The sequence below is a fragment of the Protopterus annectens genome, chromosome 14.part0 (genome assembly GCF_019279795.1).
Source record: "Protopterus annectens isolate FY-2018-M chromosome 14.part0, PAN1.0, whole genome shotgun sequence".
NCBI classification, from domain to species: domain Eukaryota; kingdom Metazoa; phylum Chordata; order Ceratodontiformes; family Protopteridae; genus Protopterus; species Protopterus annectens.
Window position 1 is genome coordinate 1,102,358,253 of NC_056748.1, and position 12,943 is coordinate 1,102,371,195.

General features: G+C 38.1%; 1 protein-coding gene across 2 annotated transcripts in view; it reads left to right on the forward strand.

The window, feature by feature from the left end:
• Positions 1-12,943, forward strand: part of LRRC20 (leucine rich repeat containing 20) — a 1,971,882-nt gene that overhangs the window by 121,899 nt on the left and 1,837,040 nt on the right. For both annotated transcript variants that reach the window (XM_044056893.1, XM_044056892.1), the window contains exon 2: positions 12,595-12,710. In XM_044056893.1, coding sequence (XP_043912828.1) covers positions 12,641-12,710 — 70 coding nt within the window. In that variant the 5' untranslated portion in view covers positions 12,595-12,640. The remainder of the gene's footprint in view (positions 1-12,594; positions 12,711-12,943) is intronic.

Here is a 12,943-nt window from a genome sequence, read left to right on the forward strand (position 1 = left end):
AATTAATAAATGGGTGTTTGAAATCTTGTGTTTTATATATATATATATATATATATATATATATATATATATATATATATATATATATTTGCAATTAGAACAACAATGATATGGCTAGATACCTTTCCTGCTGGGCAGTATATTTACAGGTGCTTTATATTTAAAACATAGAATTTTCTTAAGATTGCGACTGTTCTTAAAGGCAAAATGTGGTCTTTTACCAACAATCTCTTTAATTGTCTCATCAGATGTAAGGATCTTCCATTTAGTTTCAGTGATGTCACATACATACTTAATATCACTCGTATAAGGCAGAACAGCATGACTGACTTTCTCTATCTGTGGCCTCTTTTTCATCTGTTCAGAACTCTGTTGGTGTTGGGTGTCATTCCGATGCAAGTAGGGTCTCCCTTTTTGCCCACATATGGCCCTAACCTTCTGTTGTGTCTTAACAATCTGTTTGTTATCATAGCCAGTATGTTTAAAAAATGTCCCCATTCTTAATACTCCTTCACAAAAATCATCTTCTCTAGTACTTAATCTGTAAACTCTGAGCAGCTGTGCTTCAACTAGACTAGAGTAAATATGCTGGGGATGCATACTTGATCTTACCAAATAATTATTCTTCCAAGTTTCCTTACGATACAATTGCGTATCAGTCTTACCACAGTTATTCTGAATGATCATCAGATCCAAGAAAGGTAACCTCGCATAGGAAGAATGCATGCTGGATCTTACAAACTCAGTAATCTCATATGAGAATCTACGGAAGCTGGCAAGTTCTTCATGTCCTTCTCATAACATATATATCATCAACAAAATGCTGATAAAACTTCACATGCTGTGAGTATGGATGTTGTATTGGCAGCAATGGGGTGTAGCTATGGGCACCCCATGCGCCAATAGTTATGCTAATCCTGTAATGGCGAATTGGGAACATGATTTTGTGTTTAATAACAATCCATAGATTGTTAAAAAAAATACTTCCAACACCAGAAACACAAAAAAAACAAGAAAAACACTAGAGTGATAACCAAAAAAATGGAGAACTATTTAATGACAAAATAAATCACATCAAACAGTAAGCGCTTTTGTCAACATTGGACTTTTTCAGACTGAATAATGTGAAACATTGTTTGTGCACTTATAAAACACTTTCAATTAAAATACAAAAACATATGACCATTGATTAATGATGCAACCCTTTCTTTTTAAGGAAAGCAATAAAATCTTCCCTATCATTTAACCTAGGTGGTTGGCAGGCATTTAATTGTACCTGCTATTCATATTCCTTGCACCCTAACTCTTCTTCTGCATCTAGTTTCTTTTGGAAATTCAAAACTTCATCTAATACACAAAACTTGAAATTAACTTTGCATCCATTTTCTTTGTAATGTTTCCCTAGTGCATTCCTATCATCTTTAATACTTGCAGCATACTTGTGCTCATATATTCTTCTGTTTAACTCCCTTGTAGTATGTCCAACGTAAAAAGAATTAGGGTTCTAACTTTATGACTTTGACCACATGAGGTATTTTAACTGATATACCGAGTGGTTTTATAGTGCAGAATCAAGAAGGACGTTTGACTCCTTTTACTGCATCAAGTAATTCCAATGGTGTTTATAAAGATACCACCAATGGGACTTTTCTAAGGTTTGATAAGGCTTTAAATGGATGTTTGGTGCCACCATCAGGTCCTTTTGAAGGAATGAGAGTCTCAAATGAAAATGGTGCAGCTTTAGCCTCGAATTACTTTGAAATGTTTAACCAGCTTGAAAAGGATTTGCTGAGACCTAATGGGACAGTGTGTATTTTGATAGCTGCTTAAAAACACAAAGGTTGCCTAAAGGGTTGAGAATATCAGTTATGTCGATAGGCAATGAATTTTCACCAGATTTTTTGAATAGTTGGGTTGCTTTCAATCAGAAAACGGGCTTACAATATGTGAAAATGCTTAGTGAACATAATATGAGAAAGATCGATTAATTAAATCGCAATATTAGGTCCGTTTTCTTTAAGTTAAAAGACAATCTGACAGCAGACAATTTTGACTCTGTCTTAATTCAAGACAAACTTAACAAAGAGAATGGTCTTTTAAGGAAACGTAAAACTAAGAAGTTCCTAAGAGACAAAGCCAATTACGAGGGAGGAGATGAACATAGCCAATTGGCAGAAGCAGGTGTGTCCATGATGTCACAGGAATCGTCAGCTGTAGTAAGGAGAATGGAGAAGGAAGAGGCAGCAGCCAAAGACAATACAATGCGTAAATCTAAGAGTATAGCTGAGAAAAATGAAGCACCCAATTCAGCAAATAAAGCCAACTTCGTGAATAACATTTCTAATGAAGGGAATCATTCTGAAAACCTGGAAAAGGGTTTTCAGAGGGAAATAATGAGTCAACCAGTGAGAGTGTATCAACGGAACATAAACCAAAGCAGGACTTGGGCGGAAATAGCATCCACACCATACAACAACAATTATGCCAAAAAGAACTGGAAGAAAAAGAACACTTGACTTTAAAGGAATCAGATATTACTGATACTACTTTTATCGTTGTGAATCTCTCTAATTTGTCAATAAGTGATGATTTATGTAATGTTTTAAAAAAGGGATGGAAATGTGTGCCTTCAAGAAGGGCAAACAAATGTGATACTATAAATGCACTGAGAGATTATGTGAGGAAGTTGAATTTTAAAATATATTTTTCCTATTAATAGTGATGTTCAGAAGGTTTTCCAAAAACCGACTATTTATAATCCACCCCTAAGAAAGGAATTAGAACTATTCCTTATATGTGAACAACAAATTATTGAATTGTTTGATAAAAAAACAGAATACAGGTATTGTAATCTGAATGTCCATCAAAAAAGATGAGTTATTAAAAAATGAGGAAATTTTGGTAACAAAAGCTGATAAAGGTAATGCTTTGGTTATATTAAATAGAGAACAATATGCATCTAACATGGAATAGATGTTAGCTGATGAACCATTTTATAAAGTAACAACTTTTAATGAAATAAAGAAAGTATTTTCTATTATAGATGGCCAAATAGAAGACACGTTTGCAACAGGATGCATAACTGAACATATTAGGCATTTTTTCTTAATTGAAGCTCCCAGAATGAGTCACGTGTTTGGTTTACCCAAGATACACAACAATCTTGATGACCCACCCATGAGGCCAATAGCGGCCAGCAATGGGAATAAAACAGAAGCATTGGCTATTTATGCAGACAAGCACTTATAACAGGTGGTAGAGGTTAATAATTCTTATATAAAAGATTCATTTGATTTTAAAGCTAAAATTAAGAATATCAGGATGGAAAAACAATTTTCTTGTTACACTTGACATTAAGTCATTGTACACTGTAATTCCCAATTATGAAGAAATGGAAATGGTGAGATTAATGTTAATTAGATCCAAAATATTCTAATTATGCACTGTTGGTTTACTAATGGAAATGTTGGACCTGATTCTAAGTTACAATTTTTTTTTAATTCAATGACAAAATGTATCATCAAGTCAATGGTGTAGCAATGGGTGCAGCAATGGACCCTAGTTATGCTAATGTGCATATGCATGGATGGGAGAGATGTAATGTGTTCCAAAGTGTGTTTATGAAAAATATTATATTTTTTAAGCTTTTTATTGACAATTTTTTTATTTGGAGAGGAGATGTCAACTTTTTTTATGAATGTTTGCAGTATTTAAATAATGTGTGCTCTTTTTAAAATTTCATGTCTGTTTATAACTGCAATGCAGTAAACTCTTTAGATTTGACTGTGTACAAAGAGAGTGAAAGATTGATGACTATAATATATAAAAAGCAAGTACTAAACAATTCTTATTTGCAATATGATAGTATGCACCCAAATAAGACAAAAGTCAATATTGTGAAAGGACAATTAGAGATGCATGATTTGACAGGCAAAGAAGAAGACTTTGACGGAAAAGGAGCTGCTTTATGCAAAACGTTTATTAGCAGAGGATATCCTACAGAAATAGTTTTGACAATTTTCGAAAAGTATATGAAATAAGAAAAGAGGGGACTCTGGATGCAAAAAATCATGCACATTTTGATTTTAAAACATCTTTGCAAGTAGCGAATAGTCTGGATTCAAATGCTGTAAAAGACATTGTCACAAATAATTGGAAACTTTTCAAATGTAATTCAGAAATTGTTAAAGTAGTGGGGGATGTGCCAACTGTTGTGCAAAAGAGGGGAATGAGTTTCAAAAATTAGTTTCAAAGCAAACTAAACCCTCCACAAAAAGAGTGCGCAAACGCTGGGATGTACAAATGCCATAATTGCAGGTTATGTAATTTTTTATTAACAGATGTGAAGGAGCTAAATGTTAGTGGCTATAATATACAGTTAAAGGGGAGATATAGATGTAAATCAATGTTTATAGTATATTTAGCTTTGTGTATGTCATGCACTTCTTTTTACATTGGACGTACTACAAAGGAGTTAAACAGAAGAGTATTTAAGCACAAGTATGCTGTAAGTATTAAAGATGATAGGAATGCACTAGGGAAACATTACAAAGAAAATGGATGCAAAGTTAATTTCAGGTTTTGTGTATTAGATCATCATCATCATCTTCTTTCGGCTGTTCCCGTTCGGGGTCGCCATAGCGGATCATCTGTTTCCATTTCTTCCTGTCCTCTGCATCATGCTCTTTCACACCAACTGCCTGCATGTCCTCTCTCACCACATCCATAAACCTCATCTTAGGCCTTCCTCTTTTCCTCTTACCTGGCAGCTCCATCCTTAACATCCTTTTCCCAATATGCCCAGCATCCCTCCTCAGCACATGTCCAAACCAATGCAATCTTGCCTCTCTTGCTTTGTCTCCAAACTGTCCAACCTGAGCTGACCCTCTAATATACTGATTCCTAATCCTGTCCATCCTAGTCACACCCAGTGCAAATCTTAATATCTTTAACTCTGCCACATCCAGCGCTGACTCTTGCCTTTTCGACAATGCTACCGTCTCCAACCCATATAACATAGCTGGTCTCACTACCCTCTTGCAGACCTTCCCTTTCACTCTTATTGGTACCCGTCTGTCACAAATCACTCCTGACACTCTTCTCCACCCATTCCACCCTGCCTGTACTTTCTTCTTCACCTCTCTTCCACAATCACCATTACTATAAACTGTTGATCCCAAGTACTTAAACTCATCCACCTTTACCAACTCTACTCCCTGCATCCTCACCATTCCTCTACCCTCCCTCTCATTTACTCACATATATTCTGTTTTAGCCCTGCTGACCTTCATTCCTCTCCTCTCTAAAGCATATCTCCACCTCACCAGGGTCTCCTCAACCTGGTCCCTACTCTCACTGCATATCACAATGTCATCTGCAAACATCATAGTCCACGGGGCCTCCTGTCTAATCTCATCTGTCAACCTGTCCATCACCACTGCAAATAAGAAAGGGCTCATAGCTGATCCTTGATGTAATCCCACCTCCACCTTAAACATATCTGTCACTCCCACCGCAGTCCTCACCAATGTCACGCTACCCTTGTACATATCCTGTACCACTCTTACATACTTCTCTGCCACTCCCGACTTCCTCATACAGTACCACAACTCCTCTCTAGGCACCCTATCATATGCTTTCTCTAAGTCCACAAAGACACAATGCAACTCCTTCTGACCTTCTCTGTATTTCTCCAACAACACTCTCAGAGCAAATATCTCATCTGTAGTGCTCTTTCCTGGCATGAAACCATACTGCTGATCACTAATCATCACCTCCCTTCTTAACCTAGCTTCCACTACTCTTTCCCATAACTTCAAGGTGTGACTGATCAATTTTATCCCTCTGTAGTTACTGCAGCTCTGCACATCACCCTTATTCTTAAAGATAGGTACCAAAACACTTTTTCTCCACTCCTCAGGCATCCTCTGACTTTCCAAAATTTCATTAAACAATCTGGTTAAAAATTCCACTGCCATTTCTCCTAAGCACCTCCATGCTTCCACTGGTATGTCATCTGGGCCAACAGCCTTTCCATTCTTCATCCTCTTCATAGCTGTCCTTACTTCCTCCTTGCTAATCTGCTTCACTTCCTGATTCACTATCCCCACATAATCCAACCTTCTCTCTCTCTCATTCTCTTCATTCATCAGCCCTTCAAAGTACTCTTTCCATCTACTCAACACACTCTCCTCACTTGTGAGTACATTTCCCTCACTATCCTTTAACACCCTTACCTGCTGCACATCTTTCCCAGCTCTGTCCCTCTGTCTAGCCAATCCGTACAGGTCCTTTTCTCCCTCTTTAGTGTCCAATCTCTCATACGACTCTCTACATGCCTTATCCTTAGCCTTTGCCACCGCTCTCTTTGCCATGCGCCTCATCTCCTTATACTCATGTCTACTTTCTTCATCTCTTTGACAATCCCACTTCTTCTTCACCAGCCTCTTCCTCTGTATACTCTCCTGTACTTCCTCATTCCACCACCATGTCTCCTTGTCCTCCTTCCTCTGTCCAGATGTCACACCAAGCACCTTCCTAGCAGTCTCCCTTACTAGCTCTGCTGTAGTTACCCAGCTATTCGGTAACTCTTCATTGCCTCCCAGTGCCTGTCTTAACTCTTCACTGAACTCCACCTCACAATCACCCTTTTTTAACTTCCACCATTTAATCCTTGGCACTGCTTTTACACTCCTCCTCCGCTTCTTGATCACCAACATCATCCTGCAGACCACCATTCTATGCTGCTTAACTACACTTTCCCCAGTCACCACAATCTCCTTCAGACTGGCCCTCCTACATAGAAAAGAAACTAGATGCAGAAGAAGAGCCAGGGTGCAAGGAATATGAATGGCAGGTAAAATTAAATGCCTACCAAACACCTGGGTTAATTGATAGGGAAGATTTTATTGCTTTCCTTAAAAGAAAAGGGTTGCATCATTAATCAATGGTCATGTGTTTTTGTATTTTAATTGAAAGTGTTTTATAAATGTACAAACAATGTTTCACATTATTCAGTCTGAAGAAGTCCAGTGTTGACGCAAGTGCTTACTGTTTGATGTGATCTATTTTGTCATTAAATAGTTCTCCGTTTTTTTGGTTATCACTCTGGTGTTTTTCTTGGTTAATCCATAGATTGTTATTAATCCAAGATGTTTATTTATTTATTTATTGACATTTGTTAAACGGGTTTGTCCAACTGGGCTTGTGGCCCATTTTCAGTGGAGACCCGAGGTGAAAAGCTCCAGTAATACATTTTAAAACAAGTACAATTTTAAACAATATTGATATAATAGCAGTTATAGCAAAACAATTCACATATGTTGGGATACATGCATAAAGTTAAAGTTGCATTAAAAAGAAGCTAAGTAACAATTTTACATTGATATAGTTCAATAAATAGGTCAACAATGAACATTTTTTTTTGTATAAAATTGTGCAAATGCATAGTAGACACATTGGAGAGAGAGGTGTAACGAGGTACTAAGTATGGTCCTTTTGAGGGTGCATAAATGGAAGGAAGACTAGGTAGGGTCATGGCAAGGGCATGTTCTGGAATTGAGAAAATAAGCTTTTAGTTCATTTTTAAAGTGTGAGGTGTGGGAGATTGAACGTAAGTCAAGGGGAGGTTTGTTCCAAGCATGGGCAAGGGAGTGTTTGTAGAGTAGTTTGCCTACTGACCTTTTTGGGTGGTAGATATCAAGTAATTGTTGGTTAGAAGTATGGAGGGTCCGGGATGGGATGTAGATGGAGACTAAGGAAGATAGAGATGGACAGAAGGAGGGTTTATAAAGAATAGAGTGTAACATATGAAATTGATAAGATAGCAGAAACTGGGGAAGTTCAAGCAGTTGAAGAGAGTTTAAAGAAATGCAGTGGTGTGAGTTGTATGGGGAGTTAGTAATGAATCTGGCTATTTTATGGTAAGTCTGTTGCAGTTTGTTTAGAGTGAAGGCCTGGATACTGGTAAGAACCGAGGTGGCGTATAAGAGAGAGGGGAGGAGGAGTGCCTGGCCCAGGGTAAGTCTAGATTCAGGGGTTAGGAATTTTTTGTTCTGATGTAGCAGACCTAGTTTCTGGTTTGTTTTTTTTATACATTGGAGTATATGTAGGTTGAACTTGAGTTCATCATCGATAATGATCCCTAGGAGTTTTGTGTGGGTGTCAGGTTGGATATTAGTATTGTTAGAAGATGTAATAAAAAAGGAGGTTTTGTGATGAGAAAGAGAACGGGGAAGGAAAATTAGGAGTTTGGTCTTTTTGGGATTTAGGATCAATAGGTTGGGAGAGAGCCATTGTTCAGTGGATAGTAGAGCCTGTTGGGTCAGGGAGTGTAGTTCAGGAATGTTATTTGAGATGGATATAAGTGTGGAGTCGGCATACTGAATAAGGGAGGATTCTTTGCATGAGGTGTAAAGATCATTGGTGAAGATGTTAAACAAAAGGGGTCCCAAGATGGAGCCTTGGGGAACACCAGTGGAGATGGGAAGGAAAGATGAGGAGGATGAGAGCCATTTGATAGATTGTTCCCTGCCAGATAGGTAACTATTAAACCAGGCAAGTGCGGAGGGGGATAGGTGGAGATTTGAGAGTTTGGATAGTAGTAGAGGATGAGAGACAGTATTGAAGGCTTTGGAGAGATCTAGGAAGAGACAGGAAATGAGTTTATTGTTGTCTAGGGTCTCTGCAATGATATGAGTGAAGGAGAGGAGGGCAGTGGTGGCGCTGTGGTGAGGACGAAATCCATGTTGGGCAGGGGTAAGTAAGTGGTGTGTGAGGAGGTGATTGAGAAGCTGTGAGTGAATACATTTTTCTAATATCTTGGAGAGGGGGGACAGAATGGCAATGGGTCGGTAGTTTGAGGGGTCAGTGGAGTTTCCACCTTTATGAAGACGGATAGTGAAGAAAGATTTCTAAAAGGTGGGGACAGTTGATTCCAGAATAGATCGATTAATTTGTATAGATACAGGATAGGCAATTGAGTCAGCAGCAAGTTTGAGGAATGTAGGAGATAGATTGTCAGTGGAAGGAGAGCAAGGTTTTAGCTTGAGTAGTAGAGATTTGATGTAAGTAATGGGAACTGGCTCAAAAGAAAACAAAGTTGTGTTAGTGGGACTTGGAGAGGTGAGTGTCGAAGTAGAGTTTGGCTTAGAGGTTACCAGATTTTGGATGGAAGAGATGAAGTGTTTATTCAGGAGGGTAACTGTTTCCTGAGAGGAAGAGTTAGGGTATGGGGAGGGATTAGAGGGCTTTCCAGGATAGAGTATGTTGTTGAGAGTTGACCAAAATTTTTGAGGATTGGATTTGTTGTTAAGCTGAGAAGAGCTATAGTATAACTTTTTGTCATTAGTTGTATATTTTTTTGCAAGGTTCCTCAGTTGCCTGTATTTTTGAAGAAAAGGTGGTTGTTTAGTTTTAGTCCAGGTTTTCCAAGCATGATCTCTTTGTTTCATAAGGGACCTAGTCTCTTTGGAGAGCCAGGGAGCATGGTTTGATTTTATTCTGATCTTCCTAGAGGGAGCTAAGGAGTTTAGAGTATTCATGAAGATGCTATTGAAGGTGCTTACAGCATCGTTTAGGGGGAGGAGTTTTAGAATGGACCAATCTACGTTGTGGAGAATGGAGTTAAATTGGGATGAATTGAAAGTCGGTAGTTTTCAACAGTCTTTAATAAGGTGGGGTTTAGGAATATGGGAGTAATGTCATAAGATGGTGGTAGGGAGATGATCACCGAGGGAGTCAGGTAAGGTGGTGGGATTGTGGTATTGGTGGGGGGGAATTGGTAAGGATCCAGTCTATGATGGAGCTGGAAGAGGAATTTTTATGGAAGCGAGTGGGAGATGTTATAAGTTGTTGGAAGCCGTGTAGGTGGATACTGAGTTGGGGGGAGTCAGTTGTGAGTTTGGACCAATCAATGTTGACATCACCAAGGATAAGTGTCTCATATGGTATGTTGTGGGAGAACCAGGATAGGATGTTTTCAAGAATGGGAAGATTGTTACCAGGAGGAAGGTAGATTAAAGGCAATTGCAAGTTTTTTGTGGGGATTCAGATGGCAGTTAAGGATGATTATTTCAGCTGGGAGGAAGTCAGGAATTGGGGAAGGGTATGGTGAGAGGTTAAGAATGTTTGAGTAGAGGATGGCCACGCCACCACCTTTTTTTACAGGTCTATCAGATCGGAAGATATTATAACCTGGCGGGAGTATTTCACTATTTGAGATGTGTGGCTTGAGCCAGGTTTCAGGTAGGGAGAGGATGTGAGGGGTATTGAAAGCTATCCATGAGTGCAGCTCAGTGACTTTATTTGCTAGACTCTGAATATTCAATGAGTAAATAGTTAAGTATTTGGGTGGAGATGATTGTTGTGACTGAGGTTGGTGACTGTTAAAGGAGTAAGATGGGGGCAGTGTAGAGGTAGTTTTGGGGAGAGAAGAGGGGCTAGGGTTGGGATGGATATCTCCAGAACAAAGTAGGTTTTTAGTGAGGAGAGAGTGTGTAGGAGATGCTAGATGGAGTTTGTATAGTTTTGACTTAGTTTTGTGGGAAGGTTTAAAAACCTGTATTATGGATAGTTTATATAGACTTGAGAGAGAGGTAGTAAAGAGATTAGGGAGATAGTAAAAGATGAAGTAGTTGGATATATGTTGTATGAGTGAGAAGTTGGTGAACATATAGGAGTGGGTCAGAGAGATTGGAGTGGTAAGAGGTGGAGATAGAGAGAATAAGGAGTAGTGTAGAAGATATTAGAAAATAATACATGTTGGAATAAAATATGGTCAGCTAGAGTAGGTAGAGAGACAGTGGTATAGATGAAGTGGTATTGACAAGATTGACAGATTAGTAAGGTGGTTATGGTAATAGGCAGGAAGTGGAATTGTAGTGGCTAGTGGATGTTACCTTTCTTGGATGTGATTATCGTTCAGAATAACTGTGGTAAGACTGATACGCAATTGTATCGTAAGTAAACTTGAAAGAATAGTTATTTGGTAAGATCAAGTATGCATCCCCAGCATATTTGCTCTAGTATAGTTGAAGCACAGCTGCTCAGAGTTTCCAGATTAAGTACTAGAGAAGATGATTTTTGTGAAGAAGTATTAAGAAAGGGGACATTTTTTAAACATAGTGGCTATGATAACAAACAGATTAAGACACAACAGAAGGTTAGGGCCATATGTGGGCAAAAAGGGAGACCCTACTTGCATTGGAATGACACCCACCCCCAACAGAGTTCTGAACAGATGAAAAAGAGGCCACAGATGGAGCAAGTCAGTCATGCTGTTCTGACTTATACGAGTGATATTAAGTATGTATGTGACATCACTGAAGCTAACTGGAAGATCCTTACATCGGATGAGACGATTAAAGAGACTATTAGAAATAGGCTGCATTTTGTCTTTCTGAACAGTCGCAATCTTAAGCAAATGCTATGTTTTAAACATAAAGCACCTGTATAGATATAGTCCAGCAGTAAAGGAACCTATCCATGTCGTTATTGTTGTAATTGCAAATATATATCTAAAGAACAAGATTTCAAACACCCATTTATTAATTTTATGTTTATACTGAAGTTGAATGCTGACTGTACTACTAAAAGTGTTGTACTTGGCTACATGCAACAGCTGTACATGTTTCTATGTAAGTAAGACTGTGAGACAGTTCAAAGAAAGGATATCTAAGCATATCAGTGATATCCATCTGAAAGATCTTAAAAATGCCCTGGTGAAGCATGTGCATGAATCACATGGACACAAGTTCTTTTTTACAGTATTATAAGTGGTATCTGAACAACAGAGAGGTGCTGATCATAACAATCACTTGGAACTTGCAGAAATGAAATGGATAGGAAGGTTCCAAGCACAAAGATATCCTGGATACAACTCATGCTTCCCACTGAAACCCGCCCTTAAGGGGCGGAAACTGAAGTAGTAATGTTGATTGGCTAAAGTTTTTTTTACATTTTGACATCACTGATTAGTTTAGCAGATCTGATGAAGGGTAATCTTGTATGTGAAAGTGCTTATCTGCTGGTTTTATAAGTTTCTTGTAAATATTTTAAGTCTTACTATTTTATTAAAGTTCTTATTCAAGTCAAAGCAGTGTTTTATGGACTGCCTTGTTGTAACAGCACTGATTTTGGTTTTCTCATATTATTTTCTTATATACACACACACACACACACACACACACACACACACACACACACACACACACGTATCCATCTATCTGTATTATATATGTCTCTATATTTAAAAATATTTTTGTCTGGCTTGTGTTGCCAAAACAGTTTAATTTCTCTGCTGATGAGTAGTTTAATTAGACATGTAGAAAGGCTGTAGTTTGGCAATAAGATTGACACTCAAGGTATGTTTTAAGGAGCTATTATCTGGGTGCTCACTTTTGAGAAACTGTAATGAGATGAACATGAAATGACGTTTTAGCATTTGACTGTGGTACATTATACACTTTACAGGCAGATGTATGTCCATATGCTGTGGTATTTTTAGGCCAAGTTCTAAAATCTGATTATTTGCATAAACATACATTAACGGTGTAGATGTCTAAAATCGCTGAACTGGTTTATTGACATTTTCAGAATTTCAGTTGCTGTGAGTGGTGACTTACTGGACAGCCATAGGAGAATGGCAGAAGCTGTAGCTCAAGTCGCAAGAAAAGCCAGAGATGCCGTCGACAATGAAAGCGATACCCTTGGTGAGTAAGATGTTTCTCAAATTACTGATTCAATTTTCAGAATGAGCAGAGCAATCAGAGTCTGTTCTCTTTTTAAGGAAATGTTAAAATATGTAGATTGCTTTGCTTTTCATAACTTTATTATATGTAAAGTAAAGTTGTATTGACTCACGTTAACATTACATTTACTTAGTAACTGGAAGAGGCATTAAGCCTATCTCGTCTGCCTCTTAAGTGCCGTAACATTTTACTTT